The 24390-nt window shown below is 34.3% G+C and overlaps 4 protein-coding genes across 9 annotated transcripts in view; 1 reads left to right on the top strand and 3 right to left on the bottom strand.

The window, feature by feature from the left end:
• Nucleotides 1–1788: 1788 nt before the first annotated feature.
• On the top strand, nt 1789–8183 carry LOC125075791 (staphylococcal nuclease domain-containing protein 1). Its single transcript, XM_047687551.1, has 10 exons — nt 1789–1950; nt 2265–2386; nt 3701–4004; nt 4094–4264; nt 4361–4586; nt 4677–4893; nt 5074–5277; nt 5350–6328; nt 6443–6682; nt 6821–8183. Exons 1-10 carry the CDS (start codon nt 1900–1902, stop codon nt 6992–6994), a joined length of 2688 nt encoding a protein of 895 aa, XP_047543507.1. The 5' UTR covers nt 1789–1899; the 3' UTR covers nt 6995–8183.
• Nucleotides 8184–11388: 3205 nt separating this feature from the next.
• Nucleotides 11389–14430, bottom strand: LOC125076066. 4 transcript variants are annotated; one of them, XM_047688007.1, is made up of 7 exons: nt 14318–14430; nt 13501–13625; nt 13313–13355; nt 12257–12389; nt 11876–12054; nt 11728–11765; nt 11389–11655 (listed from the first exon to the last, which is right to left on the bottom strand). In XM_047688007.1, the coding sequence occupies exons 2-7, from the start codon at nt 13565–13567 to the stop codon at nt 11453–11455; spliced, it is 663 nt and encodes a 220-aa protein (XP_047543963.1). In that variant the 5' UTR covers nt 13568–13625; nt 14318–14430; the 3' UTR covers nt 11389–11452. The 4 variants fall into 4 exon arrangements, with proteins under 4 accessions (XP_047543963.1, XP_047543962.1, XP_047543964.1 ...); XM_047688006.1 differs by lacking the exon at nt 14318–14430 and having other exon boundaries at nt 13501–13652; XM_047688008.1 differs by lacking the exon at nt 14318–14430 and having other exon boundaries at nt 11876–12051; nt 13501–13652.
• Nucleotides 14431–14918: 488 nt separating this feature from the next.
• Nucleotides 14919–17285, bottom strand: LOC125075734 (proton-coupled amino acid transporter-like protein CG1139). The gene is made up of 8 exons (XM_047687434.1): nt 17208–17285; nt 17078–17135; nt 16611–16761; nt 16320–16526; nt 15792–16067; nt 15528–15706; nt 15281–15453; nt 14919–15166 (listed from the first exon to the last, which is right to left on the bottom strand). The coding sequence occupies exons 1-8, from the start codon at nt 17254–17256 to the stop codon at nt 14919–14921; spliced, it is 1341 nt and encodes a 446-aa protein (XP_047543390.1). The 5' UTR covers nt 17257–17285.
• Nucleotides 17286–18541: 1256 nt separating this feature from the next.
• Nucleotides 18542–24390, bottom strand: part of LOC125075988 (triple functional domain protein) — a 78990-nt gene continuing 73141 nt past the window's right edge. For 2 of the 3 annotated variants that reach the window (XM_047687902.1, XM_047687903.1), the window contains 5 exons: nt 22471–23238; nt 21801–22079; nt 21464–21709; nt 21063–21254; nt 18542–20797 (listed from right to left, as the gene is read on the bottom strand). In XM_047687902.1, the coding sequence (XP_047543858.1) occupies nt 20687–20797; nt 21063–21254; nt 21464–21709; nt 21801–22079; nt 22471–23238 (1596 nt within the window). In that variant the 3' untranslated portion in view covers nt 18542–20686. Of the gene's footprint in view, nt 20798–21062; nt 21255–21463; nt 21710–21800; nt 22080–22470; nt 23239–23317; nt 23514–24390 lie in introns of those variants that run through there. The other variant, XR_007120268.1, reaches the window with a different exon arrangement.

The raw sequence follows: 24390 nt of genomic DNA, 5'->3' as shown, positions 1-24390 counted from the left end.
GATAAACGGTTAAAAATAAAACCGTTATCAAAATATGACGATGTTTAATCTGTTGACGCTGTTGTTTACCTGTTGGAGCAAAGTGATATAATACTATATTTTATCCCAAATATGGCTTGGCCCAATATTAAAATATACTTTTAGCTTAAATATTGGGTAAACGTTGATCGACTTCTAATTTCATAAAGTTTTACTAGTCGGAGAGAGTCACTAAAATGTTAATCTTATAATAATTTTTTTCGTTATTTAGCGCGCGTTATGCCTGAATAATATATGTAAAGATCATAAAAGTCTAACCACATACGTACATATCCCTATCGATGGTACTACCTGTAGCCTGCTACAGGGTAAATATAATAGCAATAGTTAGATGAATTACAGCCTTACATCAAAAACATATCGAGAGAAGGAGGCTGCGCACGCTGTGATCGATACAATTAGCAATACAATACACCTATAATTAATTTTATATTTATATTCATCGAAATTCGTATAGTTTTGAAGGGTTGTTTGTTAGAATCAATTAGACGGATCTATTTAACGGGGAATCGTTTAGGTTTTCTGAATGACCAGACTACCGCATTGCTATATTTTTAAGCTGATGATTTGTTTATATGATTCAATTGTTTTACATGGGCAAAAATTTGCTCATGTCAAACAATTCTGTGGTTACGTCAAGACACGTAGTTGGTACACGTAGTCAAGGCTCCAGGAAAGCATATAAAATGCTTAAAAACTGCTGGTGGTTAGTCAAAGTGGTGGGAGGTGTCCGACGACTCCGCCCTCACAAGCGAGTGAAACCTCTGTCGAAGACTAATCTTATTTAATATATTATAATAACTATAAATATACCAAAAACCAAACTTTTAAAAATATATTGAAATAACAACAAATCAAACTAATTCTAAAGTACAATCTACGTATTTTCTATTAAAGTCAATCAAGTCTTATAATAATATGCGTTCACAGCGTTTTTAAAGTACATATGCGTAATAATATATTTCTGTGACATTGATTCTAACATCTGTTTATTAATTTTCTAAAGTACTGTTGGAAATGATTTTACTGCCACGCTTAATGCCACTCTACACGATTGTAGAGTGAGATTTAACAATGCGTCGTAGAGTGAGAAGATACCAAGTATCCAAGTGGTACACTATTTATCATTATTATCGTCATCGGACTAGAATCATTATGTTTCTTTAGTATTTATGAAACAATCGTAAATTTTTCGTTTCTTTACAAGATAGGGTTTTTACATAAATGAAATATATATCTTTAATAGAGTTTCTATTTATTTATATAAGCCTATAATTAAAACTGATTTTTCATTGAATCAAAAGAGAGTATTCTTTTTATATAATTTAAGCATTAGTTGTTATAGTAATTAATCGTTTTTGCATATTAATTGCAGCCAAAAAGAAATACACAGCACAACAGCCAATTATATTTGAAATAAAATTCCTTTAAAGACTCTTTATTCTAAAACGTACTAATTGTATGCTCTTTACTATTTTCCTAGAATTTATTAGAAGAATTAAATATCTATCATTTGTTGTAAGGTTGATAGTATGAAAACAGCCTATACGTTTTTATTTTATAAGATAGTCTAATAGCGAATTATCATTATAATTATATGAAAGATACAAAAATAAAAACAAATATTCATATAATTTATTATAGGAAGGCAAAACAATATTCATAAATTAATTAATTGGTAATATTATGATATTCACTGAGTGAAAGTAATTTTCAAGTTATTGAACTGTTGTCTCTCATTTTCCGTATAGGTAACACTGGCGCCTCGCCACGTTTCGCCAGCCCTGGAAGAAGCTCAGTCGTCAGTGATTTTTATGTTCTTAATCCTTTACCACGTTGCCTAAATAATTTGTTTTAAAAATGAGTGCAACAGCACCCACCCCTGCTTATAAAATTGGAATAGTGAAGCAGGTAATTCATTTAATTTCTTCTTTTCTTTTATATTAGAAAAGGTGTACTAATATTCGCGATACCTCGTGCCCGTATCGTTTGCCCTGTTGGCACCGCGTCCACAATTTTCAACATAACATTGATCGATTTTTCACTGTAGGTACTTGATTTTCTCTATAAGTGTAAACATATTAAAATTAATGTTCAGGCTAATCTTATGTGATGAAACATCATTTAGAATAAGAATAAGACAAATCGCTTAAAAAGTGAATCTAATTAGTTGTTCACTTATAGGACCAATTTCTGATTTTGACTTATTTCTATATATTGCGTAGGTTTTGTCGGGAGATACCATTATTATCAGAAAACAACCACAAGGTGGACCACCGCCGGAGAAAGTGATCGCTCTCTCTGGCATCACTGCACCGAAACTAGCTCGTCAAAGAACTGCCAACAAGTAAGTGCCCAATTCTTAATTAGCTTTTTAAGCATTCTTTTATATTATATAGCGACAATATGTACGAAAACAGTAAATTAGTACTGATGTTTGCACTTTGCAATAAGTAAAATAAAAATATGGTTAAATTACTTTCTTCAAACAAAAGTGAATGGATAGGTGATGTGTCCATAGTCCCTTATGTTTGTGAAAACCTGAAGAAGCTATTTTCAAATGTTACAGTAAAAAATTTATTTCTATTCATTGATAAATATTACTTGACTATAAAAATACGACTTATTACTGAGTAATTTTCTATATATTTTGTGATAATTATTTAATGTTAAAATACAATTGTTTTTGCATATAGATCTTTTATCTTTAAAAATAAACAACTCTTATTTTGCTTGACTCAAAACAGAATTTAAACTAGAAAACAGTAAGGCATAGCGATATTTTGTATTTAGTTAATAAGATAAAATTAAATTTCTCATCTCTCAATAGCCGATAGTCTAATAACTAAAGCTAATATAACCAATCATAATTAACAGTTTTAATTACAATTGGTTAAATTATAAATTCTCCTTTTGATTCTAATTATTCAAACTGGTGTTGTTAAAACACACTTAATACACAAAAGATCCTCACATGCTCTCTGCATTCTTGCTACCATTTTATTTGCATTATTTTATTCATTTTTGTGTAATATAGCATTGTAATCATTATTTGCACTTATTAAAACAATATTCTTAAGTATATTTCATATTAAATAACTAAATAATATAGAAATCCTACTAGAGCAGGTAGGTAATAAATAGAATATAACCTAAAAATACATAGCTACAATACTCATCACAGTACATTTAAAAGTATATATCAATTTCCAGTGTGTCATGAAATCGCTTATTTTACTCATATTAAAGATCTATTTGAATATTAGTTTAATTGCAATTGCTATTTTAAAGGCAGCCAAGCGAATTTGCATAGCGAAGACATATGTGAAAATATAATCTTCAAGTAATAAATAAACATTTATATAATTATTATAACTAAAATAACATACAATTTGTGTGATTTATTTATTGAAATTGAGCTATAATAGTCAGAACACATAAAACTTAACTGAAGATTGTAGGTTCAAATGTGGGCTAGCATATCAAGTTTTCATTTGTTTTTATGCATTCATCTTCTGCTCAGCAGTGTAGAAAAAATTGCAAAGAAATCATGTGCACAATTACAGGCAAATACATACTATTACTTAATATTGTTTTAAAACTGCTTTGCACTGCATAATAATTCCTATGTTTGGTAAACTAAATGTATCGAAATTTGCAGTGACACCGAAACAAAGGATGAGCCGTTTGCATGGGAAGCTCGAGAGTTCCTTAGGAAGAAATTAGTAGGAAAGGAGGTTATTTTCACTGCAGAGAAACCTCCTAACTCTGCTACTAGAGAATATGGATCTGTGTGGGCGGGAAAGGATCCTACAAAGAGTGAAAACATGACTGAGTCTCTGTTAGCTGAAGGTCTTGTGAAAGTGAGAGAAGGAGGTCGTAACATTCCTCAACTCAAAAGACTTGTTGAGATTGAAGAAGTAGCTAGATCTCAAGGTAAAGGAATCTGGGGGTCTGATCTGCAGGTATTTAAATATTTCTTTTTATGGTTATGGTTATAATTTCTGAGGAAGATTTTTTTTTACTAAATGTTTGTTTTTTTTTTTACAATTAGAGCCATGTTCGTGACATCAAGTGGAGTATTGAAAATCCCAAACAATTTGTGAATAAATTCAATGGACAACCAGTGAAAGCCATCATTGAATATGTCAGAGATGGCTCCACTGTCAGACTTTGTTTGCTGCCTGATTATACACCTGTTACATTGATGCTCTCAGGAATTCGAGTAAGTAACATTTCCAAAATGCAAACAAATATTATAAGTTCTAGCTTTGTTGTTATATGAAGGAAATTGATTTTATTTATTTTTTAATATAAATAGTGCCCTGCTGTGAAACAAGATGGTGATTCAGAACCCTATGCAGAGGAGGCCCGTTTCTTCCTTGAATCAAAACTACTTCAAAAAGAGGTAGATGTAATTCTTGAGTCAGTCAACAACAACAACTTAGTGGGCACAATCTTACACCCTCAAGGAAACATTGCTGAGGCACTATTAAAACAAGGATTTGCAAGATGTGTTGACTGGTCTATTGCAGTGATGAAATCAGGTATGAAATAACATTCTTTTGTATAAACCTTGTAGTCAGTAATATTTTTATATTATATTTCTTTACGAACATTATTATTTTGCTACACAGGAGCTTCGACTTTGAGAGCAGCTGAACGTTCAGCTAAGGAAGCTAAACTACGTATCTGGACTAATTATGTCAGTAACGCTCCTGTTATTGCTGCTAAGGACAAAGAATTTACAGCTACTGTTATGGAAGTTGTTAATGGAGACGCTCTTGTAGTAAAAATGCCTACTAATGTCCAAAAGAAAATTTTCTTAGCCAGCATTAGACCACCTCGTGAAAAGTAAGACATTCATAATTACTTAATTGTTTAAAAATTTTTAAACATGTATTACTTATATAGGAGTGATATATTTCGAACACTATTCCAAACTTGACGGCATGAATTACTTTTTACAAAAAACATGATAAGTGAACACGAATATTGCAGACTAATTGGTATTAATATTTATTTTATTCTTAGGAACAGTCCAGATGAAGAAGGTAAGCAATCGCCCAGGCCCAAAGGCTTCAAGCCTTTGTATGATATTCCATGGATGTATGAAGCACGTGAATTTCTAAGGAAAAAATTGATTGGTAAAAAAGTCAATGTAACGGTTGACTATATTCAGCCCGCTAAAGACAATTTCCCAGAAAAGACATGCTGCACAGTTGTGGCAGGCGGAACGTAAGTAATATTGCTATGGTAAGAAATATTTGAAGATATACAGTATTACAACTGCATCTATTTCTGTTACAGTAACATTGCAGAAGCTTTAGTAAGCAAAGGATATGCAACTGTGGTTAGATACAGAAATGACAATGATCAAAGAAGCTCTCACTATGATAAATTGCTGGAGGCTGAATTAAAAGCACAAAAAAGTGTTATAGGCATTCATGCTAAAAAAGATATCCCAACTCACCGTATACAAGACACAAGTGGTGATTCTGCTAAGGCCAAAAAATTCTTCCCATTTTTGAAGCGAGCTCAAAAGACAGAAGCGGTTGTGGAATTTGTTGCTAGTGGATCTCGTATGAGACTGTACATACCAAAAGAATCGGTACTTGTCACATTCTTACTCGCAGGAATTAACTGCCCAAGAGGTGCCCGCCCAGCCATAGGAGGCGGTGGAATGCAGGAGGCAGAGCCTTTCGGCGATGAAGCTCTGCAGTTTACAAAAGAAAAATGCCTTCAACGTGACGTTAATGTTACAATTGAAGAAATGGATAAAGCTGGTAACTTTATTGGCTGGCTTTGGATAGAAAATGAGAATTTATCTATATCTCTTGTAGAGCATGGTCTCGCTTCAATGCACCACACTGCTGAAACATCTGAATATGCTCGGACTATTAAGAATGCAGAAGAAAATGCTATGAAAAAACGCATTGGCCTATGGAAAGATTTTGTAGAAGTTGAAAAAGAGATTGAGAAAGAACGCTCTGCTCCTATACAGGACCGTGTTGTTAAATATGAAAAAGTCGTTGTTACTGAAATTACAAATGAAGGAATTTTCTATGCTCAAAACATGGAGCTAGGTAACAAGCTAGAATCTTTGATGGATAAAATACATCAAGAGTTTAAGACTAATGCTCCTCTTCCTGGATCATATGTGCCAAGGAAGGGACAAATATGTGCTGCTCGCTTCACATTGGACGATCAATGGTACAGGGCCAAAATTGAGAAAATTACAGAAGATAAAATGGCTCAAATCTTCTACATTGATTATGGAAATAGAGAGGTGACATTCATTTCTAATTACATAATTTTGCAACATTACAAATTAGTTACTAGCTTCATATTTATAAAAAATGAATAATACAATTATTACAAAAAAAAAATACTTTATGCACAGGTTGTTAGTCCAACGCGACTGGCTCCATTGCCGCCGGGTACAGAGAGGGAACCGCCCTATGCCACTGAGTACACTCTTGCGGGCGTCAAATTCCCAACCGATAATGATGACCGGCACGAGGCAGTGCGCGCCTTTTCTTCGGATGCGCTGAATAAGAAGCTGCTGCTTAACATGGAAATTCGTGGTACTCCTGCGGCTGTAACTCTTGTTGATCCCACTACTAATGCCGATATCGGCAAGGTATGTATATGAATTCTTTTGTGCTTTCAGTGGACCAAAAGTGGCCCTGATCATTTAAGTAACTTAAATAACATAGATTTTAATCTTTATTATCTTTTAAAAATTAACACAAATTTAAACAAAATCTATGTTTATTAGAACCTGATCAGGGAGGGCCTGGTATTGATGGAGAACACCCATGAGTATCGCCTTAGCATCATGCTGGCCGAATACCGCGCTGCGCAAGATCATGCTAAGATCTCGCGCCTGAACTTGTGGCGGCATGGAGATATCACCGACGATGACGCGGTTGAGTTTGGAGCGCGTCGCTAGCGCGAACTTCTCCGGTACGATGCTACCCTTTCGCCTTCGCATACACTCTATTGTGCGACATGCATGGCGCCACATATTGAGAAGGTCATCTTTACCGTCATCTTAGAGTTTCTGTAAAGGCAGCAGCAATACAACGTACCAACCAATTTTGAACTAATAAACATTATGATATTCGTGTTATTATCCTTCCGTACCTTTTGGACTGCCTTCCCAAAAATCAATTACTGTCTTTAAATAATCGATTATGATCAATTTTAAAATGTGAATGTTAAGTGTTTAAAAGGACAAATATAATATTAAAAAGCGGTGTCTGTCGTACACTCCTTCATTGTGCTCTCCGTTGACGCGCGATCGTGTAGGTATTCTTTACTTGTGCTCACAGTGCATCGGTACGAAATACGACAGTGTGGAACCGATCGAGTGGCAACTTTAAAACCCTTCCATACCTATTCTAATACAATAATCACTTTAGATATTGTCTACATATTTTTATATTTCGCTAAGATAAACTGAATTATTAAATATAAATAGTGAATTATACATAGATTATGATTATGATAGAGACGAGGACTATTTAAGACTTGTCAATATTTAATTAATAAAAATCATATTATCGTATACAAATTGATGGAATAAATGTTAGATTAATAAAATTTCAATTGTTATTTCACTATTTATTTACAATGCATACTTTACTGTTGTTCTGATGTGACTTGATATTTTATCTTTAATAATTATGTTGTAATGAATTAGTTGCTTCCAATGTTTGCATGTCATGTTACAATGTCGATCTCTGTCTTATTTCTGTTGTTGCATATATCTTACTAGATTGTATATTTTGTATCTGTCTAAGATTCATTCAAAATATTATAGTGGTAAAAAACAATGTGTAATGTTAGCTAAGTGTGAATTTTATCTAAAGTAATATAATATGGGAAGTCTGAGTGTAGTGGTATTGTATAAGATTTTTTTACTTCATTATTGTTTTATATTTTACTGAATACTTGTTCTATACAATGTAAGTTAGATTTTTCGTACTTACGAGTATATTGTTTTTTAAACCTACCTCTCTTCCCGAAATGTTTTTGTACTCCACATTACAAACTTCATTTACTCCTCTTAAGAGTACCACACGGTGCGTGGATTGTTAATTCAACTCGGTATATTGAAATAAATATTTTAGGAAACATTTATTATTTATTCCTCCCCACATCGTTGGCATGCGTGGTTAAAAATATCACCTATATAAAACTGAATAGGTACGAGTACAGTGCAGATAATAAATAAAAAAATATTTTTCTAAAAAATTGTGCAATTCGATATATATTTCTAACTTCATAAATAATTACCGAGTGGCGTTAAAAGTTTAAGCTTATAAAAGTACATGTACATTAGGTTGACGAGACGACAACTCCATTTCAATTAAACTAAACATTAAAACTTTAATGCATTGAAGTTGACGGTTTACATCATATATGGTAGTATATTCAACGTTTAATGAATAAGAAGTACTTCGTACCTATCCGATTCGTTTGCTATTCGTTGCTAATAATGTACTGGTTCCACGTCGGCAACGCTTTGAGGACGAGTGGGTCGATCTGTGTGCGCCCCCTACATTCATAATTTTTACATACATATAATTTTAATTCAAGATAGAATACACGCATTTTTATATTCTTATTATTTTTATTCTAAAAGAAAACTTGGCGGGAGAAGTACACAAATGCAAGGTTTTATTAATCCTAAATACAGCAACACAGAAAGGTAAAAGCATGGCGCAAAATTGCCAACGAAATGTTGATGACAACGCATTGCCCATTCACTGACGCTATGTTGTCAACCGGTGACTGTCGAATTAGTCGTCATGTCGACGACTGGTTGATTCTGAATCGAATGGGCTTGTTTGAATTCTGAACGGTGGTGGGCTGGTGTTGAGTCTGCGTAATATGTTAAACCTATAATATTGATTCGTCAACGTTTAATATTGTCGATAGACACGAAAACAGGACTAAACACGCAGATAGTTACGACACACTTATTTCCACGTCGACGGTGCCTACGAAACTGACAGTAACAATTTTTCAAAATAGACGTTGCTAATTGCTTGATCTTGTGCCGTGCCGGCGGCGGCGTTCTTGGATAGCCTGTAAAAGTAAAATTCCAGGATAATTCCTAATTATGTTTTTATTTTAACATCACCACAATAACCAAACCGCATTAGATCCACCAACCGCCATTGGAGCAGTGGGTTGGAATTCATGCTAAACTTTCCCCTCAGAGGAAGTGGAGGCCTTGGTCCTGCAGTGGCCGCTTGCTTTCTCTACTTTTTGTTTCTACAACAAATATTTATTACTTGTAGTAATAGTGCAAAAATCTTTATTAAAATTATAACACCTCTTTTTATTGCCTCCTGCCTTTACTGCCTTTTACTGGGCAGTGGATCTCAGGTGAAAGAAATATTGCAATATTTCGACGTAATGTCGAAGCTCGGATCAAGCTGCGGAAATTCGGTTAAACCGAATGTAAAACGAATTTCCTTCCATCCAAAAAAATACACAAGTTTTTGTTGTCTTTAAATAATTTTTAAATAATAAGGTGTTAAATAAAACGCGTTTTCTCTTAAATTATATATCCGTGTGAAAAGGAGGCGTATAAGCGGGCTTCTGCGTCACGATTTTTTTAAATGATACAGTTAAAAGGGCACTTGCCACTGTTGGTTCCTGCTCGTGTTAAGCCCCGTATAATTATTCGTGATGTTGGCAAGAGACCTGATGGTACGTGGAAAATAATGTTAAAGGCCGGTGCCGCCTCGGGAAAAGTTGAAGCGAGCAAACGATTCAAAAATACGTGCCTTATTTCAAATCTTGTTTGCAGTTAAAACAAATAGACTAGACTTAGTTCAGCTGTACCCGGTCGACTTCGTTCTGGTGTAACCGGTAGACATCGATCAGGTGTAACAGGTTAACCTTATTCAGGTATTACCGGTCGACTTCTATACATGTAACCGGTAGACTTATTTCATGTTCAATCGGTAGCCTTTATTCAGATGTAATATCCGTGTACCGGTTCATCCGAACGAAATTTTACCAGATATTTCGTTCGGTTGTAACCGGTTGACACCGTTCAAATCTAACAGGTACGCTTCTCCCAGCTGCATTCAGTTAGACTGGTAAACATAAAGGCGTTAATATTGAATGTTTTATTAGACTATACGTCAAATATCTCTTTGGGAAAGTAAGTCTTACGTATTACGTATATCTTAGTTTACTTTTTTACAATCGCTAAGCGGCCAGTTGTTTAAGTAATGCCGATAATAATCAAAACGGAACAATAATCTTGAATTGCGGAAGAAAAGTCAGCTGACATAGATTCGATTATGGTTATTATATTTATTTATTCAGGTATTTCTGGGTAATAAAACGCAAATAATATATAGGTCATTGATCAGGCGCCAGGGCAAAAGAAGCGCATGGCGCAGGACTACAATGATTGATTTATGTAATTCCCAGAATATATGTTACAGTTAAAACCTATATTTAGCCAGAATGAGTGATAACTAGTTAAAATTTTTATACGTGATATATTTGCTAAAACAAGCGAATATTAGGGAAATATAAAAAAAAATTGAGTTCATAAGTTGTGGTTTGGGGTAACGTTTCAGATATGGAAACTGTTTTGATATTACAAAAGATGTCGTTGGAAATGAGAACCACTGAGTTTCTTGCCTGTTCTTCTCGGTAGAATCTACTTTCCGATCCGGTGGTAGCTTTACATTCAATTCAACACTATAACATGACGATTCAAAAGTGGTTTCAGAGCCTACTTGAATAAAGAATATTTCAATTTCGCTTTTGTTACTTTTTGCACAACAACAAAGCAATTTAAAAATGGATACCTATTAGTCCCCAGTACAAGGACCTTAAATTGTTTTGACACGTACAAATGTAAAATTTTGTGAATGCCTTATTTGCAATGAGTCTGACAAAACTTTTCTAATGCGAAAAGTTTCAGCCCTGCTGCGATTTCGAATGCTCGATTCCTGGAATTTTCGATACGACGTCATTATGACTCTCCACATATACCATGTGATTTTTTTAATTTTTTTAATAAAATTAAGTTAAAAATTGTGGTCTTTTTGTCCGACAAAATTCATGTTGCGTATGGAGTGTCCACCACCCCGAAAATGTCAATATGACGTCATTATGTATGTATGGGGAGAACCATACATACAACTTAATAATGCTTAATTCAATTTAGTGTGTTTGAAATATTTTAATTATTTATTTATAATAACTGCATATTTTATCAATAATAACCAATAAAATACATACAGCAAAAATTTATTATTTATTTATATTTTTTTAGCAAAAATGACACTTTATTCGTACTTGTTAAATTTATTTGACTGATTTTTTAAGTAGACACACCGTACACCCAAAGTATTGTTGATCTCCAGAATCAAATCCTTGTTTCTATGGTTCCTAGATCTAGTTGGCGTGAAGATGGAACGTGTTGAGTTAAGTTTTTGGTAGTAAAATCACGACTGAGCCGTTCGATGTCTTGCAGTTGTCGAAGTTGACGCAGGACGAGCCGAACATGCGAGTCGCGAAGCATACGTAAATCTTTAACCCATTTCTCTTCACGCTCCATACAACTTTCAGCTACGAGTATAATTATCATGAATTAAATATAAGAACATAATTAATTATTATTAATTAACAATTTTAGTATACCACTAGAACTGGAACTGAGGCCCTCCTTATTCACGCGTCTGTCAATATATTTGTATTATTTTACTTAAAATATTATTTAATTTAATGAATATATTTGTATTATAATAAAATTAAAATTTTAAAAAGAGTTTCCAGCTACAATACAGACCTGTCCGTGGCAGCTTTATGACTGGTTTGTATAGCAATGCTTTGGCTCAGGACATGGACGGAGGACCCGACGGAGACGGTTTTAGCAGACGTGTGGGCCACAGCTTTACGAACAACCGACTTTAGAACCAATTGTAACACTTGTTGAGCTATTCTTTTGGCTTCGTCATTCATTATCTGCTGTATCATTATAAATAAATAAAATATATTATAAATATGTCGTAGTAGGTGATATAAGTAGATGTAAGAATGGGATTTGAAATCGACAACGGCTTAAAGTAAATAAAATATGTTTTATTAAAATCATAACTAATTATATGAAAAGTACATATTATATACCGTTTTTTTCTGTACCGGTTAAAAACAGTATAGCCATACTAACTTTTGATTGCTGTTCAAAACCACTATCTTCATGTGATAAGCTAGATATTGATAGAAGATACAGCGGCGCGGATGGCGGGTATACGGAATAGTACGCAATCTTATTGCAAAAGCCAGGAATATTACTGCTGGTCCTAAAATAAAATAATATATAATATCACATATTTATGTTTGTTATTAAAAAGTAATAAAAATGTCTATGTCGCAATCTCATTGTATTTGATTAGTTCCTTCCTCCTTCACCTTTTCCTCAAAAAGGTAAGGATGTTAATGGCTAGCTTTGACACGTTTTGAGGTTGTTACTTTACTTTATTTTACGTTTTATATCATAACATAAAATGCATATATATTATATACACTCGGTGGTAGCGCTTTGTGTAGGTAGTGTTGTTATGTTCCGGTTTGTAATATGAGTGAACCAGTACAACTATAGACACAACGGATATAACAACAGTGGTCACCACTTACCATCAGGGGGGGCATTTGCCCTTCCACCTACCTGTATCATTAACTAAAAACAAACAAACATTATTTTTGCGCCAATTAATAGATATTATATAAACTATAACAAATAATATTATATATTTTTATGCATACAGTACGTAAAATAAAACATACTATATATAAATATATATATATTCGTAAATTAACAATCGCTATTATCTTTTAAATTATCAAAGTAATTGTTGACAGTGAGATTAGTAGCTATAGGTACCTACTATACTTAGATACCACTTAATTATAAAACTGAGATAATGAGTTCACGATTCAGTGTATTCTGCGTTATATTATATAAGTAGATTAAAGCATTAAAATATAAAACTGATACAACAAAGAAGAAATGCACGGAAAATTAATTTTATTTTCAGCAAAACTTCCCGATCACAGTATATACCTAGTCTTCGCAATATAAATAATATTAACTTTTAAGTAATTTCTTTGACTGAGAAAAACTGTACCTGTTGTACAATAGCATTAAAGGCAGGATTTTTTACATTTGCTAAAATTAAAAATAAATTATTACTGTAATCTGTCATACAAAACATAAAATAATTACCGAATAGGAGCTGAACGAGAGCGCAGTGAAGTTGACTGGCTATCTAAACAGAGAAATTTATGAAATTACACAAATAAATCTTAAGAGGTAGCTAATTAACAAACCATTCAATTTATTGTTATTAGTTACAAGTTGTACTCCTAATAGGTACTAATAGAAGAAGATAATATTTATATGTTTGGACATACGGCTCTCGTGGTTCGGCATGCTATGACAACTGAACTGTCCCATATTCGTGTACACTGAAACAGACATGCTGGCTTCTATCAACTTTACTTCAACGGTTTCACTTCGTTACTCTGTAGGTGCTTCCCTGGCGTAATAAAATCGGAAGTTATGAATGTGTTTTTTAAGAGTAAGAAAAATATTATTATTATGACTATGAATTAAAAATATGTATATACGGCACAAAAATGCAATTCATTTAAAACAAATAATCTTAGTCACTTCAATACTGCCGTGTTCTTAAATGGACCGGCTAGCTGATCCAATTTTGAATATTGCTCTCAAAAATAAACATCAATTGAATTGTGACTGAGGGCCAATTCTACTTATATAAACTATATATGATACGATATGATCCCGATTATATTGCGATCCACCGCACTTTGACCGAACCGCAATTGGATCGTTGTTATAATTGAACAGGAAAATGGCTGAACTGCAGCGATTACGTTTCAATTCGATTGTGATGAATAGACGACTGTCGACTTGTTAGTAGATTTAACGTTAAGGTAATTTTACTACTAATAATAAATATAACTAAACTCGCTAACTAGCTTTACTAACTTCTCTGACTTATAGCTATCTATAGAGTATTATATCTATATTATATTATAGCTATATATAGTTCATAATGAACTATGAATATAGGTATCTAACCAAACGTAACCCAAACGTATAAAAGTCGTTAAAATATTACAAATAGGTTACTAGGTAGATATCGGTCCTAAAATGTTTGCCTTTATAAATCTAAATTAATAATATATGTATTTTTTTACTGACCTTAACTGGGCAGAGCCTAAATTTTTTCATAATTTGAACGATTAATAATAAGTATAAAAAAATTCTAAATATTGTCGTTTAATAAAACGTTTTAGTATTTAAAAGCAAAATCTTGAAAAGTACATATTAGGTGGTAATTATAATAATGACATTGATAATGTCAAAAGAATATAAAGTCCCTACAGAAAAAAATATAACCTCTTTGTATCATCTTTTTTAATATTCTAATTTGAAAGCATGTGCAAATGATGGTTAACTCGTTTTATTAATTATTTCGAATATAAAACCTCACCATACAGCTAATTTTACAATCATAAATATAAATTTAACAATAAGTAGATTAGAAGGAATAATTAATTCCAATTGATTTGCAGCAGCTTTCGAGGTAAAAAATAAAATTATAAAATTAAATAGAATTATTTTTATATTGACTTTGACTATGGTTCCCAAAAAATGGCTCATTCTCGGGACATCTAAGTATATAACTTTTTAGTAAGAAGGTTATTCGGGGTATTTCGGTAGTTGATGTTTACGAAGCAAAATTAAAACTATTTTAGTTTTACGACATTCATTTATTACAGACTAATTATAATGAAAACAATTATTCTTCATCATGAACAGCTGCTATCTCGAGTAGACTAGTGTAGCACCCCGAGAAAAGGCACGTGAGCCCTATTATTACGATAAATATGTCACGCACCAAACGATAGCGACATAATCCATAGCCTATGGGGTACCACACACACGCATCCATCAAACCAGGAAACACCATTGCCAATAGTGTGAGACAGAGCGCGCCAAACAATGCGATAAAGGGTCCAAGCTTAGGTACTGCTACGGCTACCGACCCTGCGTACGAGTTAATAAGCGCGCCTTAAAATCTTAAATATTTTCACTATTTGGTACAAATATAAATTTACGAAATATAATTATCTAGACTTTTGTAAATATAATCGATCTTACATGGTAAAATAACAAGTACTATACGCAGCATATAATCGACACAATATATGTGCTTCTGGTGTCCTAACGCTTTTTTAATCTTTCTCCAGAGAATATTGTAGGCTACAAAATTCTGTAGTGGAAATGTTAGAAATATTGATATTGCAAATATAATCTTCGCGACTTGTGCCTTTCTGCAAAATATAATTATAATTTATTAAATTCTAATAATTTTCAAAGTGAATTAATATATGTATAAAATCCTTACTTTTCATTATGAGGTAAATTCAGCGTAATCGATGCCTTTATGTCATCACCGTACTTCAGGTATCCAAAAATTCCCATTAGTAAGTAAAGCGACATTATGATGGCCATGCCGATGTTAAATAGGCCAAATAATCCCACAAACCGTTTTGGGTTTTCCATGTTATACTCTAATGCCAACACCTAAACACAAACATAATGACATAGAAATGTATCTTATCATATGTTACTCAAGTTCCATTAAACTTGAAAATTTAGGAAAACTTACAACTCCGACTGCTTCGAGTGCAAATAATGTAGTTCCGATAAAAAATGGAATTTCTTTATAAGCTTTAAGTTGAAGTTTTTCCTCTTCAATTGTAACGTCATCTTCAATAAGGTAGAAGAACACAAGAATAAACCCAAATGCTGTAACTACGTTTGAAATAGACGAGAAGGGTGTAAGTAACTTCAAATCTTTGACGAGACCCATGATCGTTAGAGGTACTATTAAAAAGCAGAGGTGATATCGTAATGACATTTCTTGTCCATAATAATCACAAACCTGTAAGAATCGTTTTAATATTAAGGATTTTATTAAATTTCCCATTCCCAACGGAGAGTTACAAACTGAGCATGGTATATTATAGAGAACAAGGGTCTGCGCAAAATAATTTGCACTCTATTCGCTTACTAGGCGAGGCACATAAATGTAACTGTGTAACATAAATGTGTTTATCTAAAAATTATTCTTGTAGTTGACCAGTTTTGTCTAATGGCTGTCTACGGATTATAGTAATAAATATTTATTTGATACCTGTTTTATATTTTCCGCAACAAATACGCAGTAAATGCAACAAATACCAAGCTGCCATAAAACAAGCACTGTATCCACGAAATAATAAAGAGATTTTGCTGCCCAGCGCATGCAAGGTGGGCCATCTTTCAGTGCTAGAAACATCGATTTTGGATAGGCCATATAACCACGCCGCCACTTTTTGCAGAGTCTATATTGCGCTGCAATCTGAACAAATATTTAAAAAACTACGCTTAATCGATTACTATTTATTTTAAATAAGGAACGGAATGCCTTTTAATATACACTCACAAGTAGTTGTACACAATATGTTGCGAAAGAACCAATTAGAAGAATACCAAATATGCTGCCTATGATTCCTACTCTAGCAACGGCGTCTGCCATCGCTAAGACGCCCGCACCTATACTTCCCTTCAGTAAGTGCATCATAGTGTCTGCATAGCTGTCAAAAGACCATAAACGTTAAAGTATCTTAAATACTCTCTTATTGTTAGAAATGTTTATTAGAATTTTGTTTGAAGTGTATACATTATTAAATATTAGTATCTGTATTTGTATTACAAAGTACATTGAATGACGACAAATAAACATCGTTAGCGAATATATAAGATCTTTGCTATAGATCTTATATATTCGCTAACTATGCTATATATTATGACGTTTTATAAGTCGGTTGAAACTTTGAAAATTGATAATGGTAAGTTAGTGAAAGTCGTAGTAAATGGATATAGTAATAGGTTTATAAAGAAGATACTGACGACGTGGGCTTCTCTACTTTACGGTTCTCATGTGGATCATAATACTCCGTTTCCTCTCCTGAAATGTTTACTTGAATCAATTGAAGTCATTTATTTTAAAAATATTTGACAGTTTATACTAAAAAATTACCGCCTGTTATGTGATCCACAATACCAGCCATAAACTCGTAAACAAACATTTTAGAATATGTTTCTTTACCGGCACTATTTCATGGTTAACCTGTTTAAATTGGTGTATTTTTTCTTTCTTTTTCTGGCGTGAGCTAAATCGATGTTGTAAATATTTTTCTATTAGCGTTAAAAAGCTAGATAGATGTCAGAGCTATTACAGACTATAATTGTAATTTGTCTTTTTTCTTTGTAATTATAATTTGGAGTCATAATGTACACAATATTAGTTTTTCATAATAAGTATTGTTAATATGTTGGAATAGTTTAATTCATTCGATAAAATATAGAAATAATTTATTATAAACTGAATAGTAGCCATTATTAAATATTTTACGGTACAGATCAAGATTAAGTCATGGACAAAGGGTGACGCATCCCTAGTCTCTTAAAATTATTTTTTGGGGGGAGAGGGTATGGTCGGTTTTGGCACCATTCCACGTCGTCGTCTTTTGTAAATCATCATTAATAAATGGAATGGCATAATACTCTAAATTAATGTTATCTGTAATTATTGGTTGTTTCAATTCGCTATTGTTAAATGCCATTAAAAAAGGGGTTTCAATTGTATGTATACTTTCGTTACACAGAGACTACTAACCAAATAACTGTCTCGAATGATATGATGACATCCTTGGGATTTAATATTTGTAGAAGTAATCCACGCTGATGCATATTAAATATGCTTAACCATCTTTGTAGTATGTGGTATAGGTTTCAGACACGATTAGCCAAAAAGGGAGTGTAATACAAGTTGTCTAGGTAATTGGATGCTAATTATGTTTTTTTTTTTAATTAACAATATCGCAATATTCATTTTGACGTTCTAGGCATTTGGGCAAATAAAATTATATAGTATACGTAGTTTTTCGATAAAAAAATGTATTCGTAGTCGAAGAATCTCCCATCGTATTCTTTTGTTTTTCAGAAATGCAATATTGAAGTGAAATGAAAATCTAACATTGTTTTATAAATAGAAAAAGATTTGGTAACTCGAAAACTCTCCCAATTTTCCATGATGTTATTGTGAATGGGTTAAGTTAAAATCACATTATAACCATACATTTCAGGCCGAAAATTACTGGGCCTTTTCATTTCAACCAGATTTTATTCAGGCCTAGTTATAGTCACTTAGTCATCACACACGAACCGTCCATTTTTAAAGATGAAACTAATAAGGTAGGCTATTTTCAGTCTCCGGACCATAAGCCCATAACAAAGACTAGCATTTATAATGTTAATAAATATTGCATAAAAATGGGAAACATATATTGCTTTAATAAATAAAACTATAAATTTCACAAAACTATATATTGAAATTTATTAAAGTATAATATTCAGAGTTATATCAGTTCTAATACAATCCTATAGTAGACGTGTCACTAGCAGACGGCAGCGGTTGCTGAGCGATGAGCGAAGCCTCGACAGCGGAACAGCGGTAGTAGGGCCCCGGCGCGCGCGGCGGCCAAAGACCGAACTTTTCTAAAAGCATCTCTCGCACGATGATTGCTCAATAATCGTTTGAAACAATGCCTTCATTATAACGAGTCACACTTTTCAGGAAAATACGGAGGTGCTCTTAGAAACCACAGTGGAAACAAGTCTAACGATTTACATGTTTATAAATGATACATTACTTTAAAAAGCAACAAGTTATAGCGTTTAAAGTTTGATTATATTTTTACCATATAAAACTATTACACGCCGCGTTCGAGGTTACTTCGCCGTACATACAATTTCAATCGAATCAATTTATGAATAACGCGTGTATCCTATCGGGTAACGTACAGTTAATACAATGTTAAAATTAGGCTTTATTGCGATTACTTTTATATTCTTATAACGTTTTAAAGCTTAAATATTAGTCCTGCAAAATTATTGCAGTCACAATATTGGTTGTGAATATTTCCATCTTAGCTTAATAAAAATTATACTAAAGTGATTATAGAGATTGTTATTATATTTTTAACTGTAATCGTATTGCTTTTTTCAGTTAATATGTATTTAAAAAAATAGAAAACTGAAGCTCTGTTGAAATTATGGTACTAATAATAGTATATTAATTTTAATAATGGAAAATTGTGACAAAAGCCGAGTATTCTATTAAAAGTATTGTAGGGGTCTATTGTTCTATTAAACTAAATATAAACTAAGTGTGAAACTGAAAACGTGACTCGCCGCATGCAGCGTGAGGCGGAGCGCCAAGCTGTGACTCAACTGGTTACATTACTCTATCAACTAGTTATGTCATAGTAACTTATATCAAGATTTCACGTTACATGTTCCTTAAATCTAATTTTTGCAATTTGGTCACAAATTAATATAAAACTAGACGTTTGCTAAAACTTAGTGATATATACAGTTCAATAGTAGTTTAAACGTAAAATACATATTTTAAAATAGGAATAAGCTTGAAATATTATTTTAGGCAAAAATCACAGACACTTTGCTTACAATCGTCATTGAAGTACGTATTCATTTCAAAATCAGCGACTTCAAATACAACGAATCGATTTCGAATTTTCATAACATGTTTTCCGAATGAATCACAAACTTGAGCGAACAATCGAGGAAGAAGAGTATTACATGAATATACTTTCACTTGATTTACTTACACTTCGTGTATCGAGTGTAGGAATACCATAAACTAGTTAAATCACATTCAAATTCGAAGTTATTATTGGAATGAGAAACTTATTGTACATTTAATTAATACTTTAAAGCTCTTAGTGAACTAAGAAGTATTCGATTTAGCAGTTTTATGAAATGCGATTAAGAGCATTGATTGACATTCGTCTGAATTAACTCCCAACTATCTAACCAGTTAATACATAATTTTTTTCTATATCACTTTAGACGAACCAATCTTTAAGGAAAGTTTATATAAATAGGTCAAATGTACGATAAATTTCTCAATTATTTTAAAAAGCGACAATTTACTAAAATATTGTCTGACTGTGAGACAAGTCGCAATGTTCGAAGTATTATAAACATCAATGTAATGGATAGGTGGGCACAATGACTATAATACGAACGCTAATAAAAACTAAAGCTTAACCTCACGACGAACGTAGTTCACAAGATAATTTGCAATACAAGATATTACCGAGCACTGTTTTGATCTCATTAAATAATTATATTTTTTTATGAGAACTCAAGGAATTATTTACAACAATTAGCTTGTTCAAAAACGACACCATAGCATGTGGCTTGCTTTATCACTGCATTTACGACTAAAATTTTTATAAAAACCATATAAATTAAAATGTTATAAGATAATTTATAGAAGTTGTAAGGAGACGAGTAGTTATCCACTTGATTCTTGGCATTCGACGAACGGAGTCTCCATGGCGTCTTCTTTATCGAGTCGTCTAATATTGCGTCGCACGCGGTCTCGCACTGACTGGCGGACGCGAGCGGCCGGTAGTGAGCGCGCACTCGTCAGGTGTCGTTGGGCGAGCGGAGGGAGTGCAGCGCATTGCCGAGGCCCGAAGGCCGCCGCCTCTCCAGGAACGTTTTGAGTTGCGACGCCGAAAGCACTGTGTTCCCGGCCTGTCAAATAAATATTCCTTTTTATTGCTTATACCATTGCAATTCAAAATGATTTAAGAAAATTTTAATTTATTAGTATATACTTTGGTATAAAGCTAGTTTAGAGGCGAGGGTTTTACACTGCCATAAGTGTCTATTAAAGTGTTAATCACATAAACAATTTAAACCGGAATTAGCTTGTTGTTGTATATAATGTTTAACAGTGAATAGGCAACTTTGATATTTTCTTTTAGAACTCTTATAATGTACTGAGTTCGTTTCGTACCTCTTCAAACCAAGAGTCACGGAGAGCGTCACGAAGAACAAGGCGGCGACTAGGCGCCGGCTCCAGTAGGCGGCGAATGAGCGCCTGCGCACGTTCGTCTACACCCGACCAGTGCTCCGGCGGGAAGCAATAGTCACACTTTATGATGTTCGCCGTTGTTTCTTCTATTGACTCATCCAAAAATGGTGACAACTGAAATATTTTTATATTGATTACAAACAAATTGCTCAGTATTTCGTTGCATGCTGTTTTATTAATAATCTAATAGTTCTTTAAGATTTTTAGAGCCTTTTATTATAATAATATTTTATATATTGCAAATAATATATTAATGATATATGAACGAAAGTACAGTGTTCCCATATTTATTGATATTTGAATTTGTCTAAAATGAAACCAACCCCGGTTAAAAATACGTAAAGAAAGACGCCAGCGGCCCACGCATCCCAAGCTGGAGCGGCCGGGCGACCTAACACACACTCAGGTGGTGCAAACTCGAGCTGGGCGGGGGCGGGGGGTAGCACAGTCGTACTCTCCATGGCCCCGGCGGAACTTCCAGCGCTCTCGTCTAATTCGATCGCCGAACCCAAATCGACTAATTTCACTTGTGGTTGAGCTCCACCTAACTCTACCAGAATGTTTTCCGGCTGGGGGGAGAAAATAAAATATGTTAATGTTATATAATAAGATGCTAATAAACTAGAAAACGTCAATTAACTACAAAGTAATACTCAGTACCCGAACGTCGAGATGTGCTACGTTGTTGGAGTGGAGCCAGTCTAGAGCAGAGAGCAAGTGTCTTGTGTGCGTAGCGACTGTACGTTCCGTGTATAGTTCTGGCGAGGCCGCCGCCCAGTCTAGTAGAGGGCCGCCAGCGACCAATTCTAGCACCAATGTGTGGGCTCCCGCACGTGGTACCTCTGCAAACAGCGCCAAGGCACGGACTACCGATCCGTGGGCACCGCTCGATAGGATGCGGTATTCTCGAACTGCGTCGGCGCCGCGACCGCTCACCACCTGATATTATAGAAAAATAATTTACTAAATGAAACTTTCAACATGAACTTTACTAGGGAAGTTGTTATATCTATGTTTATGTTAATGTTCTATCTATGTGCGCTATAATAAGTCGTCAGAAAATACACACATGAATACACATTTGATATGCGTATGGTTTCATAACATGAGTTCTATTATTGTCCTGTCAGAGATCAATCAAATCGTGTGTATATGTTTTTTTAACTTGAGTCTTTTACAGTCATATAGAAAATGTTTTTGTACACTTATTTTAGCATAGTTTTTATGGCGTTTGTTTATTACTCAGTTCGTAAGATAATGTATAAAAAGCCTTAATTTCGTAAAATTATATTAACATTACTGTCATCAAGTAAGCCGAATATTTAGTAACCTGTTTTAGTGCAACCCGCTGACCGGTTCCAGTGTCACGAGCAGTAAGAACGCGCGCAGTTCTACCGCGCCCAATCTCTTCCTCGAGAGTGTAGCGACGGGCAAACTGTTCGCGTTGCCAGCTACCGCCGCCGCCGCAAGTCGCCGGCCCGGAAGCCGCTCCAACTGCTCCGCTGCGAGCGCTTACAACTCGAAAACTGTACTGTCCCGCTGGGAGCTCTTCTAACGCTAATGTATTCGCTGATGCCGGTGTTTCCGTCGCTCGTCGCCATTCTCCTTCACCGACACGACAATATTCTAGATGGACAGGTTCAGACTCATCCCACTGTATCACGAGTCCACCTCCCGGATGCGCTCTCACTGCAGGAACACCTGGTACCCCACCCGATCCCACCGTTAAACGCGCAGAGCTCTGAACACCACCGAGTTCATTGCTGATAAGACAGCAGTAGACTCCAGCATCGGAAGCGCGACAAGCGTGGATCGTGAGTGTGGCCAGGCCGTCTGTACCGAAACTGATAGCAAAGCGTCCACCGTTGCGCAAGGCATGTGTCTCTGGCGCCGTTTTCCTCCAAGAGGCGGTTGCCCTCGTGGCAAGAGCGCGGCACGCCAGTGTGGCGGAGGCGCCGGCTGCGATCGCCACATCGACGACGGGCTCCGCGAGCTCAGGCGCACGAAGCTCGGTCACGACGCCCTCACTGGGCTCGCTTGTACCGCCCCCGCTCCCACCACGCCGTAGTTTCAGACCCCAGGCGCGCTTCGACAACCCCTGCCGCACAAACGTACAAAATTTATATAATTACAATATTACACACGAACAAATAAAAAAGCGAATCATGCAAGCTCACCCGGCTTATTCTGCGTTGTCATCAGGTCACTAATAATTTATGAAAATAATAAAATACCTATTTCTATTTACAATTAAAATAATAAATAATTTCAAGTCAATGACGTATCACATAGCACAAAATCACAGTCTTGAGTAAGTCAATTTGCCCCATTTATCACAGTCTATGTTAAAATGCATTCTCGTGTAAATCATACCTATAACAAAAGAAATACATACAAGCGTTAAAATAAGAAAACATGCGAAAGTAAAAAGAAAATTATAATTTTTGAAATGAATTAGATAGTTAATTACATTTATGGAAACAATTTTGAAAAAATATATATAGAAGCAGTCCATGCATACGCGACAATAGATGTCAAGCGAAAGTTCCATTACTAGATAGATGTAAAGCTGAGAAATGGATAACTAAAATTATAAATAGTAGCGTATTCTGTCCCGACTTCCCCAGCCCGCCGCAACTATTCATAATATTGAAATGTAGGTACTAAAATATTTTTGTATTCGATAAATTCTTTCATTTGACGCCGAATTTACTACGTGTGCGCTACCAAAGATCTAATTACAGATATTACCTCACCTTTACGCATCATCAGATTCGTAGTCTCCTAAATGAGATGATCATCACGATTCTAATACAATGAAAGCCACCGCAAATTTTGTAAAATGTAATTAATTTTTCATGTAATTTTATCTTGCGCTCATAATTAAAAACTTAATATTTCTTTATATTTGGTGCCCAATCAATAAGTAATAAATTATTATTTTCCAAAGATTTATTATTTTCGGTTTTCTTTGTCAACCAGTTTGTTAGATTTTTTTTCCTATTATCTTATTATTTAAAAAGCCTGCTAAAACATGCATGCGTCTGAAAGTCGTAATTAGTAAAATGAAAAGTTTTATTGTATATCGGTGGGAAAGTTTCGGTTTACTTGATTGTGCATTATTGTAACCTAGGGAAATAATAACTGTTCACTTGTCAACAATTGAAAGGGTTTCAGTTCAAACTCCAGGTGGGACTTACGGCTCGGCAATTGATCTACCGCCTTTACTGCTGCTTTCAGGTACGAATAG

The sequence above is a fragment of the Vanessa atalanta genome, chromosome Z (genome assembly GCF_905147765.1).
Source record: "Vanessa atalanta chromosome Z, ilVanAtal1.2, whole genome shotgun sequence".
Lineage (NCBI taxonomy): Eukaryota > Metazoa > Arthropoda > Insecta > Lepidoptera > Nymphalidae > Vanessa > Vanessa atalanta.
The sequence above is the reverse complement of the archived record's forward strand: the minus strand, read 5'-3'. Positions and strand labels throughout refer to the sequence as shown.

Bases quoted from the DNA above. Each gene is read 5' to 3' on its own strand.
- LOC125075791 (XM_047687551.1), top strand. From the start codon at position 1,900: ATGAGTGCAACAGCACCCACCCCTGCTTATAAAATTGGAATAGTGAAG. The intron at 5,278-5,349 runs GTAAGTAATATT...TTTCTGTTACAG, and splicing joins ACAGTTGTGGCAGGCGGAAC to TAACATTGCAGAAGCTTTAG. The intron at 6,683-6,820 runs GTATGTATATGA...TATGTTTATTAG, and splicing joins CTAATGCCGATATCGGCAAG to AACCTGATCAGGGAGGGCCT.
- LOC125076066 (XM_047688007.1), bottom strand. From the start codon at position 13,567: ATGTCTGTTTCAGTGTACACGAATATGGGACAGTTCAGTTGTCATAGC. The intron at 13,356-13,500 runs GTATGTCCAAAC...TTCTCTGTTTAG, and splicing joins CATGCCGAACCACGAGAGCC to ATAGCCAGTCAACTTCACTG. The intron at 11,656-11,727 runs GTATACTAAAAT...TTATACTCGTAG, and splicing joins CCTCAGTTCCAGTTCTAGTG to CTGAAAGTTGTATGGAGCGT.
- LOC125075734 (XM_047687434.1), bottom strand. From the start codon at position 17,256: ATGTTTGTTTACGAGTTTATGGCTGGTATTGTGGATCACATAACAGGC. The intron at 16,527-16,610 runs GTGAGTGTATAT...ATATTTGTTCAG, and splicing joins CATATTGTGTACAACTACTT to ATTGCAGCGCAATATAGACT. The intron at 15,707-15,791 runs GTAAGTTTTCCT...GTTTGTGTTTAG, and splicing joins CACTCGAAGCAGTCGGAGTT to GTGTTGGCATTAGAGTATAA.